Below are 26,261 nucleotides of genomic sequence, written 5' to 3'. Positions count from 1 at the left end.
AATACTATTTGCTTACAAATAAAATTTTATACCGCTCATTCCTACTTAAGGTGGTAAAATGAGTTTAATTTTACTATATATATTAATGTTTTAATATGGAATTTAAATGCTTTGGTAGATTGATATGAAATTTAACAAATGAGTTTGTAGACGGGATCACTATCACCAAATCATAAAACTGATCTTGGGATCGGAATTGATTCACATCACCCTACTTTTAATATTAATACATATATATATATGTATATATCACATTACTATATTAAGATTGAAATTAATAATCGTTGTCATTGATTTGTCGTTGGGCTCTTTTTATTACTAAGTCAAGATCACGTTAAAGTAGTGTTTGGTACACTACATTAAAAAGAGAGGATAGAGATTGAAATTGACAAAATAATATTTAGCATAAGAAATTATATAGAATTAGAAAATATCATAAAAAGACATAATCCCACTTCTATCGGCTTACCTAATCCTATGTAACAAATAATTACTCATACTAAAAACTTTTTTAATGATTTTTTAATTATATTCCCAGCCCCTATTCCTCATCTTCAATGATTCATATTAAACAGGACTTTATATTCTTCCCCAGTGCCTGCTATTGGCTGTCATTTTTTGCTGCTATTGTCCTTGTAACCTCGCTGCTTTCTTTCCTTTTCCTTTTGCCTCTTTCAACATTTCAAAGTAAAATTATCTCAACTGGTTTATTTCGTATTTCATGTGTATGAAAGAAGTTTTGCACAAATCGTTGGCCCAGGTTCTGTTCTGAACTTGAATTGAGACTATAAAATTGTTCCCAGTAATTGAACTTGACACCGTTGAGTTAAAAAAAAAAAAAATTGAGCTGTAAGATGAGATTTAAAAACACAGAACGTAGATGGCATGGTTTCATTAGAGATCATTACCGCAAAGATTTAAACAAACATTTCCATTTTGCAATTAGCCAGGAGAACAAACCCAAGGTAGTCAAGTAAACCGCTTGCAATAACTTCGAAGTTATGACTATTGCTTCTCCTTGTCAGGACCCACACTATCATATTATTAAAACATTGTTTACATGTTAGTTAAAAAAACAAAGGAGCCTGTAAATGCCCATCTACTCTTTAGTAGCACATGCAGAGACAGCAAATTTTCTGCTAGTGTTACTGAGGTGACTATTATTTATATGGTACATATCACTGACCAACCGAATAGGTTTCTATAAACTCATGCAGGGGCAGCCCATAGCACTTCCATTTTTTCACTGGATTAACAAGGACACCTGATACAGGTTCCTGATCTTGGATCAACCAGCAACAATCACTTCAACAATACTGCCTGCGAAGATACCTCAAATAAGCAGATACACAAGGGTTCTTTCTTATATGATGATCAATCGTCACATAAATAAACCATCTCATATCTTCCTTGTTATGTTATGGCCTTATGCGTATAAAATTACAACAAATGCTTTACGCGATTAAAAATAAAAACTCTCAGGAAAGGAACGTATCTCAGGAATTTGGGAAATTCAATGATCATATAGCGGTTTCAAGATTCAAGAGATTTTGTGGGAATTTGAATCGGAAACAACCACCACAATCAAAATTTCATATATAGGAAAAACTGGGAAATATGCTATCAAAAACAGGAAAATTTCTTTCAATGCCTTACACAGTGTAAGAATCAAAATCAAAAACAAAAGAAATAGGACCAATAGAAAGGCTGAGATATATGCAGTAGCCCCTCTACTATTTTATTAACATGTACACGCTGAAAAGTTTAGACAGATGTTTTCTACAACATAAACTTTTGGGTGTAAGATAAAGGGAAACCAAGCCTCTCAATGATAAACGATATGCCCTTAGTGTTAATCCTTTAACAGAGTTTTTAAACACATGCAAAGGACTTTAGGCGATTTTAAGGAATAAAGAGTGTCCATGAGTCAATACAAACCTGCCAGGAAGAGCCTTCAAACACCGTGCAAAGTGGAAACCAATCCTTTGGTGGTAACGTTGCCATACTTCCCAAAATAAAAAGATTAAGATCAGGATTAATTGCTTTGAATTCAACAGAACCCTACAAGGTGATCAGCAGAAAAGCTACTGAAGTCCAATTCAGATGTCAAGATTTTCAGCAACTCTCCTCTCCTGTACAATTGCAGTCAGCGAATCACCTGCATTTAGCATACATGTAGCAAATGCATGCAATGCTGCTAAATTACATTTAGTTAGCACAGAGAAACCCATATCATAAAAATGGTGGTGTAGCCAGCTATACAACTCGAACCCATGTTCCACCACACATGGGGCAACCATAGGCCCAGCGGCTGATCCACCACATTTCTCGATCATTCTGGTTAGGGGGGTTAGCAGCACCAGGTGAAGCAAAGGCCGAAGTCTGCCGCAGACATCTTATGCACTGCACCACAAAGAAGTCAAGATACAGCACAAAAGATAAGAACTTTCTCCAGGCAGGCAGACAATAGACTACAAAGGTGGATAGAAGAATAAACAAAAGTCTTTGACTACATATGGTGTGTGCCATGATTTTGACTTTACAGAGTTAGTCACGCCTGATCACCACCAACATTTGGGTCCGGACTCAATTGGCAATCTTCATTTATATAACAAAAAATGATACACAAGTGTAAAGGCAGGGGAAAGGAGACGTTTTGGTGGGTAGGGGTGGGTAAGGGTGAGGAAGACGGTACAGATGAGAGTTTAGACACACATCCATTTCAGAAACTTCCACAACGCCAACCAACTGTTAAAAAGGCAACATTTTAAGGGGAGATGACACCCATGGAAGTCTGGGTAATGAATTAACAGCATGTGGGATCCCATCAGAACCATTTCGAAAAAATGGAAATTTTGCCTAGCAAAAGAACCATATTGCTTGGACAAAATTACTTCCAAGGCCCTTGAACTGGGATACTTTATCTTTGGAGAACCCAATTGAAAGGTTTTGTGGGCTCCACCATTAGCATTTCAATGAACTTGTAAGTTGAAAATTGTTTCAGGAATCTCTAACCAATGACTAATCACCCAACAACAAGCATTTAAAGGTTCTACAACACGCACATAGAGTAAACACAATGTAAATATTAAAAGGATTTATTTTCAAACCTTGTACCAAACCCCTTCAAGGCCAGTCTTCCACATGGCAGTAACAACATCTCTCCGAGATCCCATTATACCGAGATAAGCTCCCAAGCCCACAGAAGTGTTCAACCCAAAAGCTGCATCTCGTTCAGACATCCTTCGCTTCCTAGGCCATAACCTGTGAGACCCACTGTCGCAATTCTCCAGTGAACTGAAATCTAGTGAATCTTCATAACTAATTAGTTTAGGTGCATCATTTGCAGAATCCATATCATCTGGATCCGACCAAGGTCCACCAAACATATTTCGTCTATGCCACTCTTCTGCTGGAGGGTGGAGTTCTAACTCACGAAGAAGTAATCCAGCAGCATCTGCACCTCTAGGACGGGGCATGTTCTGGATAGCCGTATTTATACCCAAAAAGAATTTTATCAAATACTCTTGAATAATTTTAATACAAAAAGAATTTTTTCTTGAATAATCTTTGTAGTTTTCTGTATCAATAACTCAGGAACAACATACAACTATGGAAAGCCACGGTCACAAAAGGACAAATAACTGAAACTCCCTCCAGTCTTGCTTAGACTTATAAAATATTATTATACCACAGTTCCAAAATCTTACTCAAGAACATCACAAATTTGTGACCAATTCATGAAAACCAACTTTAACCAGTTTAATTTGTCTCCCATAAATATGACACCACAATAAAGTAGGGGGAAATGTGAGTATACCTGCATATGTGGGCCAAGGGATGCTTCCACAACCTCTGGCAGAACTGTGTAGTTCCCATCGATATAATGCAGCCGAACCTGAATGTTACTGCTCCCCACTTGAGAAACTGGTAAAGAGTGTTGCAAACCAGCAGTTCGGCGACACAGGTCCATAAGTATCAAGAAAAGCACCTTCACCTGCAATATCAATGCAATAGGAGAAATAGGAAAAATGAACAGTTTGAGCTTATATTGGGAGACTTTTGGCATGTTTGCATTTCGGTTTATATTCTATGTATATTTTGAATTATATGCTGATATTTAGATCAGCTAATTAGAAGGTAATCAGTTAGTACGATCAGTCCTAGTTTTTTGGGATTACATCGAGTCCCTCTCCCTATGTATCCGTTTATTCTGGGAGTGCCTGTTGAATCAAAGCCAGCGCAGAGAACACCTGTCATCCCTGGCTATGCTTCGTACAAATATATATGTGCCATGGCCTCAATATGTAAAAGATGCAACAACATTTCCACACTCATTTATGCAAGAAATAAATCAATATAGTTGGACTCAGCTATTCATACCTCTTCAAACGTATATCCTTGGCCAGCATTTCCAGTGCCCAATCGGGAACGCCCAGAGGATGCTTCCTCGCCTCCTTTTGTCCCAGGCACCAGCTGACCAGCACGACCTGTTTGATTATCATCTGACCTCACCACACCTGACAATGGCTTCGCAATGTCCTCCACCTTGGCAGAAGCAGGACCATTAGCTTGGGGTTTCTGCATATTTGCATCAGCAGTTCTATGTGCAGCCCCCATATAGCGGGGAAGTTGTGTTCTTCGAAAGAAAAAACAGAAAAGCAACAGTTGGCACAATCTGTGTAAGAAGTGACAGTCCCCAATAAGTCTAACAGCAGGTGTTCCAGGAAATGTTCCGGTATTAATGCTAATGGGCATAAATGATGAAGGACCACTGATGGGATTTGGAGGCAGATTGGACACTCCATCAGTGCTACTACCGATCTTTGAAATTGCCCCTTGTAGCCAGGCTTGCATCTGGGTGCTTCCAGTAGAGCTGGTAGTCCCATTTTGACCTCCTGGAAAACATTGACTTCATTTTAATTTGATTCAATAACGTGAAAATATGGTGAAAGCAAGGCAGGACATATGATAGTTATCTTAAAATGCTTCAAACATTCACATTTATAATCCTAGCAAGGATTTACACAATGGTTATTTGATGAAATGTTACAATTTCACATAGTAATAATTCTGAAAAATCAATCGGATCAGTGCATATCAAGTACTCACCCTGACCCTGAACTTGTCCCTGACTTGTTGCCGGAGCTGGAGAACTCTGGGTAGGACTAGTAACCATACTGCGGTTACTTCCAGTGCCTGCAGTCACAGCATGACTTGCCAATGTACGACAGAAACTAGCATATCGCCGCAGACGTGTAATAAAATGTGAAGCAAGATCAAGAACTGCATCAACATAAGCCTGCCACAAAAATAAAAACTTCAGAAACTGCAAATTGTAAAAGTCCATTCAGTTATATATAGCATATGCAGACAGGTAGGCAAGCCTTGTGCAAGTTTATGAGTGTTTTCCATGCCTCGTTGGGCATACTGTATGACCGCTTATATGTGCCATGATTGAACAGAGGGTAGATGAGTATGCAGAATGAATCATGCATTGAACTGTCATCTTGGATTTTAATAAAAAAAAAAAAAAAAAAAAAAAGAAGGAAAAGAAAAGAAAAGAAACTCATTTATAGATGTAACGGTAGCATACTTGGATACTTGGAACTAGAGCAGGTTCAACGGCCATTGCTTCAGGATCAATGTTGGATAATGTCTCACCAGATGCTTGCCACGGTTCAGCCACTAAAGCAGAAGGATTTAAAAAAGCTGATTCGATTCCTTTCCCAAGCATATCCAACAACAACCTAGCTTGCATATCCAAGACCATTGCCCTGACCTCTTGGGCATTTGTTCCTTCCAGTAGCCTACATTTTATCCTGTCTAGACTCTGCAATCATACAAAACCAGGCATCTTAAGCCTAGAAAGTAGCAACATAGAATGATAACACAATAATCAACAGAAGAAAAATTCGTTGATGAAAGTTTTATACAGAAGAGAGGTAAAGCACAAAGAAATGGTAGACTATCTTAGATATCCTCGTTGAAGAAGCCACAAAACTAAACAGTTCCCCTTAAAAGTCTGATCATTACAATCAAGTTAGAAGCACAGAGGAAAGCAAAGCACATGCAATGCCAAAACACATTGCCCTCAATGCCTGGGCTAAAACCTTTGGAACTTACATATAGCACAAAGTTCTCTCAGCTAATGGACGCAGCACACAACAGCACTAGGTAGGTTAGGTTAGAATGGTGAGCGTGTGAGAGCCAGGTTAAAATAAGAACACAAGTGCAAGAATTGTAAACACTCTTTCTCTAATGAACCAAGGAATTAAACTACTAAACCACTACATTCGTAATTAAATATCTAGAATATATCCCACTCCTACAACATCTTGCATGACCTATCAATAATTTCTTCCTCCTCTCTTGCACGTTTCTCTTTCTGCTGTAAAAATTAGTAATTATAAACAGAGCAAGGTGCCTGGATAAGCAAGTTGGTCATTCTACCCAGAGTATTCTTATTTCTACATGTTAAATTATGGAGAACCACAAGGCCAAAGGAGGCAACATAGGGACCTTCAGGCATAAAGTACCCACTAAGGATAAAGACGCCTCACCATATGCTCTCGCATATGTATATTGAAGGCTTCATAGATCAAACCGGCATCAGATTGAGTTTTTTACTACAGAACACTGAAGCATCACAGCCTCTCTATTATTCACTAGGCACTTAGCAAGGACAAGCAATAGACATCGAGGTTATGTTAAGTTGCAGTGATGCAATACATTGCCACTACTTCAGTGGAGAAGCCCGAAATGGTCAACAAGCATTTGTTGCTTGGCCAAGAATTTCCAAATGACATTTCAAATTTGAAAAACAATCCACCAATAGTGAACAAAACAGTATACTCTCATCACAATGGACAGAATAAGAAATCCCTAGAGATAATGGTGTTCAGTTGATGATCATGCAGAACAAGAAGTAAGAGATAACTATCAGGGTTAATCATGTATAGTTGAACTCATTCACTGGAACATACAGGGCCATACTGTTGCCTATGCTGAGTAGTAGGAAGGGAATGAAAATCTGCATCCAAGACTGCAATAACGCTGTTCAGTGAGACTGAAACAAAACCAAAAGAAAAAAAAAAGAATTATCAATTCAGAGAACCAAGGCTTCATATGTTTTCTAACATAATACACACATCAAATAAAATAAATAATATTGTCCTTCATCGTAAAACAAGAATTATGTTGGTGAACCAGCTGTGATTCCCAGATTAGTGAACCAGCCATCATTCCCAGATTAAAGGTTTCGATCCATAAAATCACAGGATCAAGTCAACTTCATTAATTTCTTTTCCTGTTTCCTGGGTCTGTGACTCTATTATTCATCATTAATGCATTTATTCTGTCTTTATTTTCTGCTCATGATTTTATTACCTTATCTCGACGGATTCTATTGCCAAACATGTTGCCATGATCTCTACATATAGGTACTCTCAGAAAATAATCAGAATCCAGAGGCCTTTGCTACGGAATGGAATGACAAAGAAAATGGGATGAAAACAGTAAATTTTTTAAATAAAGAATGTCTCTTTCACCCCTTAAAAAAAAAGAAAAAGACAACTTCTTTTGAATAATGGTGACAGAAATATAATGATATAATAAATATTATATATCTTTCTCTGCTTGAGAAAAGGAAAGGAATTCCTTTCCCTTTCATCAACCAAATGGCTCATTAACACCTCCAATCTCATCTCTTTTATATCCTCTAATAACATGCAACCACTTAGTACTTACCAATACCATCCTCAGCAGCACTCTGTGTGCAGCCCACAGCATCCCACCAATCAACACCAACCATAAGGCTCCACCAAAACCTGCTTATCCTTACAGTTATTAGCACAGCAGAGGGAAATCCTTGAAAGGAGACAAATCTAGTACTTAAGCAGCTTGTGGAGAGTAAACAACAAACAGGGATAAGCAATAGATTTAGGAAACCACCTTTCAGCAATTGCACGCTCCCACGATGATGAGTTGGCCTTTACTTGACTAAGTGGAACAGCGGGAGGAAGAACCCTGATTATTTTCAATATCGTACGGTCCTTGCTAGTGTCATGCCAAACAGAAGCTGAACAGCAGCTTGTTGCAGAAAAGGAAGGAGCAGCAATTGCAGATCCAACATTAATCTGATAACTGTCAACAGGTGTAAAATTGGGGCCAGAAAAGATGTGCACCCCACCATGAAGAAAAGCAATGGCAATTTCACCACCATGAGCAGAGTAAACAACTCGAGAAAGTGCCCTGACATCACTTGGAAGATCAGATGGATCAAAACCAACCCTTTTTGACTTATCAGAACCAGGCTCAGATGCCTTTTGCACAACTCCACTCAGTCCAGCAGCAGCAGCTTGATGAATTTTGAAATCATCTGTCGGTGGTATGCTCAGGTCTACCTTAGACTGCCAAACAGTTTGCACAGGTGGCTGTCCACCCATACTGGAGGTGGGGTTCCCAAATATTGGATGAAGGACAACATTCTGAAAAGAAGACTCCCAGCGCTGTACTCTCCAGCCTGTAATTGAAGGGCCTTCATCTGGGTCATAAGGGGACATGTATTGTCCTGCATAAAACAGCCATACATCAATTTGCTAACTCCGTCATCAAATACTGACAAAAAATCTGGATCATAGACAGCACTGTCAAAAATTTAGAGATGGAGAAATGTGGAAAATAAGAATGAGTACTTTCAAATCCCAATGTGTTACTTTAGTAAGATGTCTTATTTTGAAAATTAACTTGACCTAGGATGAAAAGTGCAAGATTCAAGGCACCACTATCAGAAGGAGGGGACATAAGCGTTATCTGCTCCATCAATCATTTGGTTTTAAGCTTCTAACGTTTTTCTTCAGCAGCCAGTACTTAAAATCCCTGTCTTTTATAACAGCTTGTCCAATGATAACAAGTGGTTTCCAGTCTTTTCCTCAAAATGTAGGCAATTAAATCAATTTAGACTTCTATTTTTAGATCCCAGTTTGAGATCATATTTGCTTGAAAATGGTACAAAACCATAATAAATAGATAGCCTACTCCTATCCCTCATAGATTGTCTACTCCATAGTCAGGGAAGTGGAAGCTTAAGAAAGACAGCAGCAACGCTAATCACACCTCACAATATCATGCTCTTCAAGTCACATAAACCCCCCCCCCCAAAAAAAAAAAAAAAAACAAGAAAAAGGAGCACCTGCAATGGTAGGATGGGATAAAAAGAGCAAACAAAGACCACACAGACCACACAGACCACAGATAATTACATCAAAATAGACAGAACTCCTAGTGAAGGGCAACTAATTTCATTAACTGTAACAAAGTTTGAGCATATTATCTCAAAATGTCTTATTTTGAGTAGCAAGAACATAAAACTCCAGTATGGTGCAGGTGATGGGGAAAATATGAAGCTTCCTGTGAAAAAAATTGGTTCCTTAGCTCCTTTTAAAAGTGGAGCATTTAACACAATTATAAAAATGAATATCACTGAAATTTAAGTAAATTACAGCATTTACAGAAATTAATGGATTAATGGAAATACGAAAGGAAGCATTAAAAAAAAAAAACAGTGAAGAAATATGGCATAATTGATGAGGCACAAGCCTTAGGAACAAAATGAAATTCTGTTTGTCTGCAGCAGCAGCCCTCAAGCGACAAGGCACTTACCCCAGCCCTAAGTGCCAGAGGACCCATTACGCCAGGGCAACATGACCCAATACCCCCCCCCCCAAAAAAAAAAAAAAGGCACCCCACTGGGGGCATCCCTTGAATCCAAAATCATACGAATGTGCTTGAAAAAGAAAGGGAAAAGAAACTGGGTTGGAATTAGGAGCATACCTTCCACTATCACTACAGTTATCACAGAACCACCACGAGTTGGATCAAAAGCCACTGAAGTTACACCAGAACCCCATGTTGTAGTTGCAGCAGACTGAGGCGCAGCTTCAGGACTTACATACGCTGAAAAATTTGACACTGGGGAGCAGTGAAGTGGCACAGCATCAACAAGGCTTTGATCTGTTTGTTTTTTCCCTTGCTTTGCTTCAGATAGCAGATAATCTTGCCAACTAAACAAATATGCAGCTAAAGGTGCGAAACCTGCCCAGCTGGGTGGGCTAAGAGGTGGGACACCATTACTAGTGCTTGTCTTTGGCGTTACTTGGAAGCCATTTCCAGGCCCAGGAGTCACCTCCCAAACAACAATGGTGGATGGGTTCACAGTTGGCACACCTGCCACATGCATAGCACCACTGTCTGTTATGATAGCGTCAGCAACCATAATTCCACTGGGCCCACAACCCAAGAGCCCTTTACTAGTGCAAAACCATTTGGGTGGTGCACCATTCTGACTGGGGGGCCACTGGGACCAATGAAGTTGAACAGAGCCTGATGAGAAAATGGAACAGACGCAAAGAAAATAGGGCCATCTAGCTGAAACCAAAACAACTTATGCATCAGATACGGAAGCTTACTGCTATAAAAACATAGAGCTGCAATATTAACCAACAAAAAAGAGAACCATACGAAACAAATGAACAAATAATTAAGGAACCGTATAAAGAAGAGATGACCAGTGTGCAGGTTTCAGGCATCATCATAACTAGATCTGGATCTGTGTATTGCGTTATTGCAGAGTCTCAAGAATGCAGTGCATTATTAGCAGCCAAGGATAGTATGGCTTGTTTGAGTTTTTGTATTTTATATTATGATGTTGATACTGATTGTCACAGCCATAATTAAACTACCTATTAAAACTTTCTGCAACATCATATCCAAATATGGTACCACATTTCACCTGTCAGTAGCAAGTAAAACCTAGAAAACAAAATTACAGGAAAAAAGGGGATAAAGAAATGAAAACGTAAAGAGAACCTGAATTTTGTGATTGCTGAGAAAGAAATTTTTCCTCAAATGTTGATGTCAAATTGGCAGAAACACTCGACTGGGATGAAAGCCACCTATACTGATATTTCAAAACTAATTTCAGATAAAAAAAAAAGTAAAAATTGTCATATTAATAATATATCCTGATAAAAGAAAATTAAGTCAAACAAACAGAATCAGAAATAAAAACAGGCTTAATTAAACTTTTGGTTCCCTAGTTTAAAATAATTCAATTTTAGTACAGAAGTCTCAGTTGCAGCAATGCTGCCCTCATGGTTTCTGAATTAATGAAATTGAGTCCTTCAATTAAGGGCGACAAGATACCCTTTTCTTGGGTAACTTGAAGATCAGGTGGTATTTGCTTTTCTAAGTGGCTCTCCTTTTTTTTTTTTTGCTGATGTGAAACTATCTTCACTGACAGTTATGTAGAGGCACAACTCAGTTTCAGCAATAGCAACTTGGGTGTTGGGCTCTCCTTTTTTTAATTTTTGTGGGGTGGGGACCAAATATGGAACTTTGCAAGACTTGGCAGACCTCAACTGCAATTAAGCCTGTGCAATAAGAAATCCTTTCAACTTTAGAGCACAAACGCAGCCTACAACAATAATATTTATCTCATTAAGTGGAAATGGCTACAAGGATGGCACGACATCATTGTTCTCTATCAACAACCAAATCTTGAAATATGTTCACAAACCCAACACCAACCCTCCCCCAAAAAAAAAAAAAAATCATATTTTCTAACTCCGTACAGAGTTGGTTGAACAATTTTTGTGAGAGCATATCCTTTTGGAGGTCAAAATCACGCCTAACCTTTTTTTTTTTTTGGGGGGGGGGGGGTAATTATCAGTCCAAATATCTTACATATTCAAAATACTTTATTTAAATCATGAAACAAAAGTGAAATAATGATTAATAATTTCTCTGCGTCTTCTGAACATTTAAACATCAGATTGGCAAACAAGAGATGTTAACTGCATACCGGAGACATCCCTGATAGCCACTTTGTAACAACAGCAACATCCTGCCGCCACTCATGCTCCCGCTGCCAGCAGCTAGTATCATGCACAAGATTAGCTGGACCCTGAATGGATAGACAATAAGCCACCTTGATAAGAATAAGTAACAAGCATAAAACTGAAACGAAGCTGAGGAATGGTGAAGGCAAGAAAAGAGAGAATGCGGACAAAAGGTTAACCTAAAGATAGGCATCGTCAATCAAATTAAGCTCCTTCTATACAGAGCTATATTGTACAACTAAGTCCTTAAACGTCAAGATTTGGGGAAAAAAATAAACAACCAGCCAATGGAAGCAAGTATCAGATTAAGTAAATATGATTTAACAATATATACATTTGCAGGAAAATAGCAAGCTTAAGAAATTGGAATTAAATCAGATTATATAACTGACATTATTGGTTCAACGTGATTACTACCGCAAAAAAACTCATGCCAAAGAACATGATACTATATAAAACTTAAAAACTAAACCAGAAAATTTGCAAAGCATCATCCATTTATGCAGCCTTAAGAATGAGACCAACAATGCTTACTTGAGATGGTTGAGTCCAGATAGTCACTCTCCCATGGAAATTAGCTATCAATAATGCACGTGGACAACAAATAGGAGACCATTCAATGAACTGAACAGAATCTCGAGGAGAATCTGCAAAAGGTATAGCACACATCCAATCAAATATCTAAGAATAATATATCTATATATATATATGGAAGACTCACAGTTATGAAAACATCCATCCATGTTTTTAACAAAAATAACAATGGAAAAACAACACATTACAATAATTTAAAATTTTAAAATAGCATATTGTAACCGTACCTCCAAATGACATCCTCAAGTGATGTATTACCCATCAAGTACCAAAAATTCTCATACTCGAAGGAGGGGATATATCAACAAATTACCTTTTTCTGTTGCATCTCCAGATTTTTAGATTTATTATTTATGCTCCGTTTGACTTCTTTCCATTTCATCAAATTCTAAATGGTATGTAATTTCTCACAAGCATGATTTGTACAATGGTAATATGGAAAAATAATAACTGTAAGCAGTATAACTTATGCATATAACTGAGAAAAGAATAAGTCAAAACAACAGCATGAAGCGAAACAAGAAGAAAACACCTAGAGTTAGTGAAGAAAGCAGTGACACCAAGATACCTGCTATGACATTGAACACTGCACATTCAGTGGGTCTCTCTGGGATCACAATATGTATAGGGATCCAAAATGGTGGATTGGTAGTTGAACTACATCAAAACAAATAAACAAATAAATTGACGCTGTAAAATTACTAACAAAAACGACCATAAAGCAGTGTCAGCAAACCAGTGTGTTGGATAAGCAACACATACTTGGGCAGGGATAGAAATCATATAAGCCTTTGTAGTAACAATTAGATGAGTTTGAATTAAAACTATAGGCACTTTCAATATTTGATATATGATGATAATTAGGTTCAATTTATTTAATGCATGGACAAGCCCATTTTGGACAAGCCCGACAGACCAATGAAAATTTTTTCTCATTCTTATAAGTTCTTTTGCTCTTTGTTGACACTGAAAGAGGCCCGTTGGCCCCAAGCCTTGTGGCTCTCTTATTTTCAGTTTAGAGTTTCAAACTCTCTGTTTATTCTATCTAAGTCAGATGGCTCGCCTAGCATTTAAGATAGGAGATTTGTTTAGATTTATTATGATTTTCTGAAAACTAGGGTTTGTGCTTCTGCAAAGTGTACGGATGCCTCTGAATAAAATAAGAATTTCTGGAATCAAAATTTATACTCTTTAATTTGTAATTCGTCATCATTTGTCCAAACAGAAATTTTCTCACTTAATGAAACAATTAGTATCCAATCACAGACTTTCGGGCAGGTAATAAAACTAGATTGGGACACTAACCTTGGGATTCTGGCGCATGTTTCAGCAGCACAGGCTATAGCATTCAGTTTTGCACACCAAGAAACAGCACTGGGGAAAAAACAAAAACAAAAACAGAGATTGAAAAAAGGATGTATTATTTTTGTTCAACGACTTGGCAGCAGATGACACACTGGCATAGAAAGCTTAAAGCTACACAGGAATAAATTCAACTAACAGAGTCATCAAAATACCAGCAGAACTTTTAAAATTGTACACCAACAGAGTGGAACAATCCAAGGACGCTTTATGATATAAAAGGCATTATTGTGGGATAAAATCCATGTATTCATCCAATCAGTTTCATTCAGGCAAGACAACAAACTATCCTATCTGTTTCTTCTCTCCTAATAAATTTAAAAGCCGAGGTGAAACACAAACAAGCTACAGAAACTGGTATTATCATTGTCATATTCTCCCTCCATTCCTAATTATAACTTACAAGACAAAACTTTGGAAGGTGTGGTGTCCCTACGTATAAGACAATTTACAAAATTTTAGAAGAAATTATTTTTCCCCCCCTAAAATGCCCTAATCAATAAATGAAAAGACTTGATGCGCCTTGGAGTGAAGTTAAGAAAATGATGAACATTAATTGAGGGAAGTGGAAAGATGGAAAATTTTTAAGACATAAATTAGTTAAAACTATTTTATTAGGACATGTAAGGCAGGTAATTTTGTCTTATAAAAAGGATAGGAGGGAGTATTCAATAGCTCAGCCTGAATACACCAATATATAGATGAAGACCTAACAATAATCTAGCCAAATCTGAACCAGAAAAAGGAACAAAACAAAGGAAAATAAATGATAATCACATGCTAATAATTACAGAAAACAAAATAGATCCCATTATATCAGGAAATATAATCCTAGAATAACTAAAATCATCTGATGTAAAATAAACTACCTAAAACAGAGAAATTACACATTAGGAACACATGACAAAAGACAGGGAAGCATCTGAAAATAAATCAAGCTAGAGAAGGAAATAAAAATCCCTGAAATAATTCCTAGAAATAAGAAGAATATGAAAATTAATAGGACAAGTAGGCGATTCTCTCCATCCACCTCGCAAATTCCGACTTATCAACCACCATTTAAACACTTGGTTGAGGTATCCATTTGATTAGTACATCCGCTACTTGCTGTTTCACAGGCAGATGCGTAACAATAAACGTGCCTCATCTTCTATCCCTTATCTGAAGAAACATTAGTCTGCTGAACATGCTTTGGTCAAATCCTGATGAACCAGGTTGTAAGCAATACATTTTGCTACCTTAGTGTCACATTAAAGCTTCAACAGACCTAAATTTAACATTGCAAGTTCTTCCATTGGCCTTTTCTACCAAATTAGCCCCCAATTTCCTTGAACAAGAGTTTTAAACTCTGCTTCTCTGTTTAGCTATGTAGTCCTTTTATCCTAACCACTCTGCATTAATAAACGCCTCCATAATCACTGGCCCATCCCCCCCCCCCCAAACGAGAGGGGAAAAACTAAGCCTTTTCCAAGTGTTCTTCTATTTAACAGTGCAAAGGCTCACTCGTCAGACCTACTAAAAAAGATACATCTAGTCTTTTGTGGGATAAGTATATCTCTTCCGACTTATAACTATGACCTTACGCTATCTATTAGAACTTCATCCGCTACCTTTTTCTTTATGTTCAGGTTAAAATCTATATGTTTCGGTAAAGTTTGCAACTGAGTGTTCTCATTTATTTCAGTGGAGTAGAGCGTACTTTCTTGGGGATATTAGGGTAGCTCTTTTTATTAATATCTATTTGGAGAACTCTCTTCAACTCCATTTCTTCCCCAGGCCATCGCAAGTTAGTGTAAATGGTTATCTGTCCGTAAGACCGTCATGTGAATATCTAGAAACAAAGGACGGCTGGACTGTCCGGTGAAGCATCAACACTTCTTTATAGTCTTTGTGAGCCAGTCAAGTAAACTAGCCCTTCATGATTGTTCTCTCCCCTCTAAGTACTGTTTAAGCTTGCACACTTTTCTAATATAACTTTCCCCTCCAATGCCTGAAAGCAGCTCCACGCAGAATTCATCATGGTTTCCGTTTCACACATGTTTGGTGTCATGCACTATTATAATTGATAGGTCAAGCGGTTTCCAATTTTCTCTATACTTAATATTTAATAAATAAATAGATGCACTTCACTTGAAATGCCATATTACACAGGAGTAGGAAGCCAGAAGAAACTTATATCACGAAAAATTCAATTTTGATGGAAGCTCAAAACTACCCATCAACAAATGCACGAGATTGAGCCAGAATCCTTGCTATTTTCCACCGTTCATACCTGAAATTGCGACAAAGTTCCGGCACACTCATCTTGTGCTGTAAATTGGACCTAGGTTGCTTCAGCTTGATGCAAAAAACAGTGGCAGAACTCACAGGATCTTCCTCCATTGGATCGCTCACTGGTTTCTCCTCCACCACGGCCTCTTCTTCACCCCCCACCGATTCAGTCTTATCGGAACCCTTGGTAACCTCCTGGACTTCGGGTTGAGGCAGAGACTGGGACTGAGACTGAGCCACGGGCTCGTCTTCTGGGTCCTTGGTCCCAGAAATTTGATTCATACCCAAACACCCCAAGTTTTATAACCCAATAGAGATAGAGACAAGAGAGAGGACAAAAAATTGGCGTAGTGGTGGAAAGTCCCAATTGAAGGCGACAGATATCACTGTTAAAGATAGAGAGATTAGTGTGAGTGGGGGTGGGGGTGGAGGGCTATTTGGGGATATTCGGGGTTATTATTGTTTATTACAAGGGCTTTTGATTTGATAGGATTTGGGGTTAGGGTTTTGCGTGGTGGTGCGATTCCAGGTTTTGTGTAGTTGGGGGGAATAGAATCCTCACACAAACACGCACGCAACGATGGCGTCAATGCCTTTCGAGATTTCGCTCTCTTTTGCTTTTACTTTGTCGTTGGCGGATGGCAGTTGAGTGCTGCTTTGGACTTTATATCGCGGCAAAGCGAGAGAAAATTAAAAATGGCTGAAATTAAAAAGCAGAGTAGAGCAAATCGTCGTCGTCATCGCGTGATCTGTCTCCCAGTTTCGCTCTCTCGAATGGCCACGCGGTCACACTCACACTTCACCTCTTTCAATTTTGTGATGATGCTGCTGCGCCTTTCCCGCTCCTTGTCCCTCTGATTTGGTTTCGTCTGGACTTGGAATTTGGAACCAGTCGCCCATCCGCGCTGCCCTCAACTTCCTCTCCTGTCCTAAACGGTCACCGAGATCTAAGAAATATAATAAACCACTTTTAACTACCGAAATTAAAATTAGACAAAATATATAGAAATAAAATTTATAAAAAAAATAGTAATTAATGACTCTCTAAATAATTTTTATTATGAATCAATAATTTCTTCTGAAAAATCATCCTATGTTTTGCATCCGAAAAACGTACCTTGGCAAGATTGTCATCCATCTCCTTTTTTTTTGGGCCAACATCCATCTCCCATTTAAAACTATTAAAATCATGCCTTTTGATGCAATTAATATTCTATCAAAATCCTTTTTTTTTTTAATCTGTGAGATGAGAAGAGTTGAAAGATAGTTTTGAGTGCGATAAAAAAATGAAAATAAAAAACTCAAAATCGGTTGTGGAACAAAACCTTTCAATAGTTTTATCAAATATATTAATACTCCTCCGGTCCTAATTATAAGACCCAATTGACTTATTTGAGGAGATTAAGGAAGTAAGTTAAGTTGGTTATTTATAATAAATAAGTGTTGTCATTCCTAAAATATCCTTGTTAATTAAGTATATTGGCTAAAACTATCATTATTAGAAGGATTATCTTGAAAAAAAATGCATAAATATAAGAGAAAAAATGGATTGGGTCTTATAATTAGGACCAAATAAAAAGTCAAATTGGGTCTTATAATAAGGACCGGAGGAGTATGATGTAATCCATATAACTAAACTTATATAATGAAATAAAACTTAGTATTATTATTATTCAAAGTGAAAATCAGGTAGTATTATATGTTGTTACTTTCCTTTGCTGTTTTTCACCGAGAAAATAAACTTCAAATCTATCATATTTTCTAATTAATAAATATATTAGATAAAAAGGCAGCGTGCATGAACCTAAAAGTCAAGTGTGTCAAAAAGTAAGTGACATTAACGAAGGCAGATTCTTCGTATCCCAGCAGGTAGTTTTCAATTTTGATTGAAAACGGAAAAAGCCAATGGACGTTGACACAAGGGAGCAAGCAAATCCTCTTTTTTGTATTTTTTCGATACGAGGGCATGTAAATCCTTCGAGCCTTCAAAGGAGACCACCTGGAAGGGTTGGGCCCGAAGTTCTGCCGAACCAAAACTGAAACTCTGTGGGCTTACTTTTTATATGGGTTCTTGGCACCGGTTTATATCAGGTCACTCTTCGGACACTTTTGACTGTCAATCAAATCGGACACTCAGTGGTCTTAGGCAAGGGGATCCCATGTCTCCTCTCTTGTTTGTCTTATGTATGGATAGGTTGTCTCATATTATATGTGATGCTGTGGGTAACAGAAGTTGGAAACCTGTTCGTGTTTATGCAAATCGTCCTCAGATCTCTCATTTAATGTTTGCGGATGATCTGCTGTTATTTGGGGATGCGACTGAAAAACAAGCCAATTGTATGATGGAGTGTTTGGAAAGATTTTCTACTACCTCAGGGGAGAAGGTTAATAGAAGTAAATCTTCCTTATTCTTTTCCCCTAAAGTAAATGGTAGTATCAAAATGAAAATCAAAGAGGTCACTCCGATGCAAATCTCGACAGAAATAGGTAAATATTTGGGTTTTTCTATGACTAGAAAGAGGAAAAATACCGATTCTTTTCATTATGTTGTGGATAGAGTGCGATCGAGACTCTCTGCTTGGAAGGCTGACAGTTTGTCTATGGCAGGACATATCACACTTGCGAAATCTATTCTCAGTACAATCCCTCTTTATCTGATGCAAGTGGCTTCTCTTTCCAGGAAGATCTGTTATGAAGTGCAAAGAGTGCAAAGAGATTTCATTTGGGGTTACAACAAATCCCATTCTATTGGATGGGATAGAATTTCTATGCCTAAAGATTTTGGTGGCCTGGGTTTTAAGAAGTTAGCTTCCCTGAATAGAGCTTGTGGTGCCAAGATTGCCTAGAAGCTGATCAAAAGGAAGGACAGTCTCTGGGCAGAATTACTATCTCAGAAATAAATGATGAAAAATGAAGAGAATCTACTGAGAGCTTGTAGGGGGGATTCCAATCTTTGGCACTTCATTTGTAAACAGGAAGAAATTCTGGACAAAGGAGTGAAATGGGAGATCCGAAATGGCGAATTTGTTAATTTCTTCACTGATTATTGGCTGTTTGGTGATAAGAGGATAAAAGACTTTTGTCAGAGACCTCTTACTGTTGAGGAAGAAAACAGCTTTGTTGCGGACTAGGTGGAGCATGGTTCGTGGAATTTGCGGAAATTGGCAGAAATAGTGAGCCCTACAATCATCAAAAATCTTATGGGTGTCTTACCACCAATGGCTAATGCAGGTGAAGACTTTATGATATGAAGTGCTTCAACTGATGGAAATTTCACTGTGAAAAGCGCTTATGCTTTAATAGAAAAGAACCCTCCTCATTATTATAATGAGCTTTTTAAAGCTATCTGGAAATGGAAAGGGGTAGAAAGGATCAGAGTTTTCTTGTGGCGTCTTGTCCATGATAGACTTCCGACTAATATGTGGAGGAGCCAATGGGCGAATTCCTCCCCTTTGTGTGCTTATTGCAACTCTTACTGTGAGGACACCCTCCATATTGTTAGAGATTATTCTTATGCTAAACAGGTATGGATGAACCTTATTGCTCCTAAGTTTGTGAATAAATTTTTCAACGCTAACCTCTGTGATTGGATAAAGCTAAACATGAGACACGAGTTAGGATCCAATGACTGTGGTGATTGGAGTTTAATCTGGGGTGTGGCCGTTTGGAGACTTTGGGTTTGGAGGAATAAATTTATGTTTGAGAACCATTTTAAGAAGCCTCCGAACCCAGTAGATGTTATCCTGAATACATGGGAAAATTATGTGCACAAGGAGTAGGATTTCTTACCTTGTACGACTAGACTGAAGGTAAATGATAGCAATGATTCTCGAACAAATTGGCAACCACCGCCCCCTGATTGGTTCTTGCTGAATGTCGACGGGGCTAAATCGAGTATTTCTAATGAAGCTGGCTGTGGGGGCTATTTGAGAAATTCAAAAGGGGAGTGGATTACTGGGTTTTGTCATCAAATAGGGAGTTGCTCAATCTTGGAAGCAGAACAATGGGCTATTCACAAAGGGCTATCTCTGGCGTGGGATTATGGTGTGAGGAAGTTAATGGTGCAGTCCGATGCTAAACTTGTGATAGATGCCTTGAATTCTCCTATAGTTTCTCCAACAAGTACTCTACTGATGGTTAATATCCGGAAGATGATTCAGTGACCTTGGGAGGTTAAATTGCAGCATATTTGTAGATCGCACAATACCATAGCTGACACACTGGCTAAGAGAGGAATTTCTGAGTCCTCTGTTTTAGAATTGTGCCCTGATTATATCAGGGAGTGCGTTGTACGTGAACAATTGGGATTCTCTTCCCCTAGTTAAACCTTTCTTTTCCTGGGCCTTGGGCCCTCATCTATATCAAAAAAAAAATCGAACAAGTGATCAAGGTTTAGGTTTCCACGCAGTTTAGTCTTTTAAAACCATAATTAAAAGATGCTGCCAAATACCCCCTGAGAGAGATATGTTTCGAATAAGGTTATTCTCAATAAAAAGAACATATGCCTAAAAAAAATAAAAAAATAAAACTTATTTTATCAAAAAAAAGGAAAAAAATTAAGTAAAAAAAACTAATTACAATCACATGTGAAATGTAATGGGAAAAAGTAAATTAATGAAAATGAACGAAATAGAAATACCTATGTAAATGAAAATACAACTATGGCCTTAGTTATGTAATTTCAATATAACAAGGGAGCATTAAATATGTAAGTTCAAAATAAAAAAGATAGCCAGAAAAAAATCTCACATTTGATAAAAATAAGGAAAATTAACGATACAGCCTTCTATCCAATAGTTTTTGTCTTATGTTAATTATATACGTGTGATTAATAGTTAGAAAAATTCATTTCAAAAGGAAGCTGAACTATGCAACTTCCTACTTAGATTGTTAAACTTAAAAAAATCACTAATTATATTACTACCTCCGTTTCTTAATATAAGACTTTGTTTGACTTTTATTTTGGTCATAAATATAATACCTCAATTCACTTTGTCTCTCAAATTTATGCATTTTTTAAAGAAAATCGTTCTAATAATGGTAGTTCTAGCTAATACACTTAATTAGCAAGGATATTTTAGAAAAGATAACACCTATTTATTACAAATAACAACTTCTTTCATTAATCTTCTCAAATTAGTCAACTAGCTCTTATGATTAGGACCGGAGGTAGTATATTACTCAAATTAAAATTTTGTTAATTTATCTCAATGCAAAATATAAAAAGTGTATAAGGCTTGACCATATGGGTAACGGTCCTATAAAACCGCTTCAAATTATTGTGTTGCTATTTTATGAACTATTACTAACGTCCTTAATAGCATGATTGTAATCACCATTAACATGCCCTTTACTTTTTGCAGTAAGAGCATTCTCCTTCGGCATAAATTGCAAGCCATCCCAAATCCTGGTCTCGTTATCTCTTCTTTAGTCTATACCCATCCCCCCAGTGTTCACTGAGAATTCCAAACAGATTATTCCATGATAAATTATTGCCCTTAAAATGCAAAAATAAATTGTTTTTCCAGGCAGCTTTCCACCCAGCACCTATTAGGGAACGACGTTGCTGTAAAAAGATGTGTAATTGCAGAAATTATTAGTTTGGGTCCCTTTGATGATCTACTTTCCAAACGAAGGATTTGAAGGATTTGACCTTGAAAGGAGATTCAAATTTTTAAATTAATTTCTTAATAGAAATTCTGAGTAATATATCTTGAAAAATAGGACTGGGACCTGCTCAAGAATGCAGATGATGAATTAGGAGGCTCAACTCTTCCATTTGAATTGGAGATTCAGGGGGTGTTTGGATAGAAACCAAACCATGGTTTCAGAAGTGCTTTTACGGTTTACGAAGTAAATATGTGAAGGAATTGATCTTGTTTTGCGAAAAAATACTTCTGAAACCATGGTTTAGAGATTGTCAAACACCCCCTTAATGAATAATATCAAGTAAGTCAAAGGAAGGAAAAAAACGAACTCACACATACAACAGGGGGAAAAAAAAAAAGAAATGGACGCTTGCCAGACACGTTGTTGATCTCCCCCACTAATTCATGCAGCTTTGCAATAATACTTCTCCTTTTGGGAAAAAGAAAGAAAGAAAAGAAACTACAACTCCATGGTCCAAGTGGCATATTTTAATTCCAAAAAAAAAAAGGCATGTTTTATGTGCGGATAAGAGAATGGTGCCTAAGACTCACCTTGACAACACCTACTAGCTTGCTTGTGATGGATTTATCTCCCAAGTATGCCATATGCTTTGGTTATTAGATCTTAGAATAAAATATGTAAATTAATGTTTTTCTAGTTTTCAGCTTATATTATGCGTCATGAAAAGAAGAACTCATGTTTCTAGGTGCCGATTCTGCCCTATCATGTATACTTCATCGATAATGCCTTGCTGGCTACTATTATATGCAACTGAAATTCATCATATTTAACTATGATATTGTTGGAACCAGCTATGATATTGTTGGAACCAGCTATGATTCATGATCTCAAACTAAAATGATGCCAAGTTTCAACTCAGATTACATTTATGTTTGTCTTTGTTTTTTAGACCAAAAACTAAGCTAATAAAATAAAGATATCTTTATGCTAGTATTAACAGCCAACATTTTGATTTGTACTTTAATTCAGAGATTGCCTAACACACTATATATATATATATATATATATATATTCTATTTTAATTATATTGATATGCTGATATGTGAATGCAAAGGGTAATTAGCAAAATGAATAGGAAAAGGCTAGTTATAAAGCGAAATAATGGGAAATGATAAGAGCCTTCCTTGTTCCCAACTATCGCATGGGATCCTTCATTAACCTTGTTTTGTAATTGTATGTACCCTCTCTCTATACATCATTATTTTTTTTTCTTTTTCCATTACATGACTCCATCAATTCATGATTTCTCACAACTTTGGAATTGGGATCATATATATATATATATACACACACTATTTCCGGTTCTAATTATAAGACCTCATTTGTAGTCTGATCAAAAATAGTAATTGGAATGGATGATGCTTCTCCATGAAAAATACTAATTAATTAAAAATCCCAATAGCTCTGAGAATTAATATATAATTGACTTGCAATCATTTAAGAATTGACTACACTATTTGGACAGTGCCAAAAGAGCAGCCATGATAGTAAACACTAATTCATCAGGCTTTTTTTTGCCTTCATCTGAGTATCTTTGCCAAACCTTTGTTGCTTTCGCCCTTCGTGACCTTCATTGACCCTCCATCAACAATAACCCTTCTTTTTTGCTATTTGTATCAAACCATTGTGCTTATGTTTTTATTTCTCTACAGTGCTTTTTTTAAACCTATTTATTTGCTTTTTCCTTTTCTTTTTTCTACATAAGATCCATATATGTGCCAACTTATGTGTCCAGCTTAGGCCTGTGCAAAAACCTTGTTAGTCCAGGTAGCCCAATCTGGTCCAACAAAACCCGATCCAGTCCAACTTGGAAAAAACCACAGCCCAAGCAAGAAATTAGACCAAACCAGACTAGACTGATCATCGGGTCAAACCAGGTTACGGGCTCACTCTCTAGAATAGATAGTCTGGTTTGGTCTGGCCCGATATTTATATTAATATTTTTAAAATTTATTTATTCTTTCATTTTGTCAAACCCATTTTCTCTACCCTTCTCTACTTCACTTTCCCATTTTGCTTTTGTCTTCTCTTCTTCCCTAGGTCCGTTCATTGCAATGTTGCAACGGCATCTAGCATAGGGCCGCTTGTTACTTCATCACTCTTTATCGTTTGCCATTTCATTCTTTGATTATTCACTGTGTTGGTCCATCGCAACTCTCAAGTCTCAATCCTCTTCAATTCTTCACATCACGACTCTACGTTGTTCTTCATCAATAGTATTGCTCTCCATCGTTTCCACACTTGGCTTCTCAAAGATTTGATAGTACAAAGCTTCATTTAGATTCTTAAGGGCTCTCTAATTAATCCTTTCCTAGATCTGAGTTTAATTGTTACTCTCCTATCTGTTTTCCTTTTTCTTTTTTTCTTGCTAATTCTTCACTCCAATTTCCTCTATTGTTTGTTGTTTTTGGTCTCCTTTTTTCATCAATGGTTGCAGCATTTTTGCAATTTCCTTTTTTCTTTCCCCATCCAGAAGGTACATTAAGTATGGAATGTTAGTCCTTCATTTTCATCAAAGGAAATACTGTACAGATTGCTTATTCTTCTTGTTCATATTTATTAAACATTTCACTTATGTTTCAGTAATGCCAATTTGGATGCATTAGTGGTTGGCAGCCGCTATATTAAGGTAGAGGTTTTAAGATTTGATAACCCTAATTTATTAGCCCATTTCAGGTCTCAAGTTTTTTTCTTTAAAAAAAAAATACTTCAATCCAGTGGACTAGTCTGAAGCCCGATGGACCGAACCCAGTCTGGTCTAGTTTCAGGCTAAGCCTGGGTTGGACTAGAATACAGGCAACCTTTCCCAAACTTGAGCATGTTTCCTGACTAGACCAAGGGTTAGGCACTAACCTAGTCTGGTTTGGTCAATGTGCAGCCCTAATCCAGTTCATCAGGTTAACAATATTAATGGCATCTCAGATGAAATTAACAGTGTAAAAGTGCTAGGGACCAACGTTTTGTAACGGCCAAAATTATAGGAACCAATATTATGCATTTAAAATTTCAAAGACCAATACTAAAATTGACCCAAATTTAAAAAACTAAAATTTGTATTAACCCAATAACAAACCTTTTTGGCTATTTCCCTTTTCTCAGCTCAACATCATCATCCTTTTCCCACACAAGAGAAAATACTTCAACTAACAATGAGCTAGATTTTCTTGTTTCCATTTGAAATGATAGAATGTTGTTATCATTCACCTAACAAAAATATAGTTTCAATTATTTATTTATTTGTAGCTTGTAAGTAGAAAAATGCAGATTTAACGCAAAGGAACAAAGAAATAGAAGAAACGTTGGAGATGGAAATAAGCACTGGACTGTTCTTTCTTAACCCTGTTTTTAAGAGTTGCCATGTGCTTCATCATGCAGAATAATGAGGTAGCTCTCTTTTTTTTCGTTTTTTTTAACAAGCTGAGGTAGCTCTTCACTAGAAGGTGAAAAGGAAGCTGAGAAAAATGATTCTAGAAGCATATTCAGCTCTCTTCTGAAAAGTCTGGAGATGATTTCTAAGTAATGATATGGACTAGTATGACAACCACTAGATTTGACTCAAAAGCCATATCAATGTTTACTATTTCTCCTTGAGTGGGTCCCCTTGCCCTTTGCAATGAGGACAAAGGAAGAAAAATGCAATTTTCTCATGTTGGGAAAAAAGTCACTGTAATTTATAGCATTTCACTAATTGGGTCATAAAAATAAGCTTGAATAGGAAAATTTGTGCTCAATGAAGAAGAAAAATCCCGGGCTTAGAAGTGGGACGAAGTTTTAATTTATACTCCTTTAGTCTTATTTATAAGACACTTTCAGTATGTTTCACACAAACTAAGGGAAATCTTAAACTTCATTAACTCTTACTTAAAATTTAATAACTTTCCAACTTTATCCCTATTTAATATATGTTGGAAGACAAAGCCCAAGCCCAATAAGCTGTGTTTTATTTATTTATTAAGTCCATTCTTTGTATTCAGTTTATCAGTCTGATTAGATTTATCAGATAGATTAGGATAGATCTCTTTGATTTAGTTATTTATCCTAGATTTAGGTATCTTAGCAAGTTATATAATGTACTTTACTGCTTCAGTAATCATATACCGATTAAAACAATTGCTCTCCTCTCTCATGGTATCAGAGCTGGCGACCGAGAGAGAGAGTGAAAGTCGCGGCTTTGACCGCGACTAGGACCAGTCGGAGAGAGAGTGAAAGTCACGTCCTTATTCGCGACTAGGACCAGGCAATCTAGTTGCAGGAAGACCGACAACAAAAGCATTTGAAGTTAGCGACTGAAGACCGAGGGAGCACAACTAGGTTGAGCGACTGAAGACCCAGTACCCATCGCGTCTGAAGACCGAGTGAGCACGTCTGGGTTGAGCAACTGAAGACCCAGTGATCGCGTCTGAATTGGCGAACGCCAAACAACCGAGAAATCTGATCGCATTTGAGTGAGCGACTGAGACCGAG

The 26,261-nt window shown here is 37.2% G+C and overlaps 1 protein-coding gene across 1 annotated transcript; it reads right to left on the bottom strand.

The window, feature by feature from the left end:
- Positions 1-916: 916 nt before the first annotated feature.
- Positions 917-16,985, bottom strand: LOC114732456 (mediator of RNA polymerase II transcription subunit 16). Its single transcript, XM_028919737.1, has 17 exons — positions 16,129-16,985; positions 13,800-13,868; positions 13,063-13,151; positions 12,435-12,547; positions 11,864-11,965; positions 10,870-10,960; positions 9,835-10,428; positions 7,954-8,572; positions 7,750-7,829; positions 6,987-7,069; positions 5,597-5,833; positions 5,113-5,302; positions 4,384-4,898; positions 3,821-3,997; positions 3,111-3,482; positions 1,939-2,403; positions 917-1,320 (listed from the first exon to the last, which is right to left on the bottom strand). The coding sequence occupies exons 1-16, from the start codon at positions 16,407-16,409 to the stop codon at positions 2,257-2,259; spliced, it is 3,759 nt and encodes a 1,252-aa protein (XP_028775570.1). The 5' UTR covers positions 16,410-16,985; the 3' UTR covers positions 917-1,320; positions 1,939-2,256.
- Positions 16,986-26,261: the final 9,276 nt, after the last annotated feature.

This window comes from Neltuma alba, unplaced genomic scaffold (genome assembly GCF_004799145.2).
Source record: "Neltuma alba isolate B1F8T4 unplaced genomic scaffold, ASM479914v2 tig00012912_pilon, whole genome shotgun sequence".
Classification (NCBI taxonomy): Eukaryota; Viridiplantae; Streptophyta; class Magnoliopsida; order Fabales; family Fabaceae; genus Neltuma; species Neltuma alba.
The sequence above is the reverse complement of the archived record's forward strand: the minus strand, read 5'-3'. Positions and strand labels throughout refer to the sequence as shown.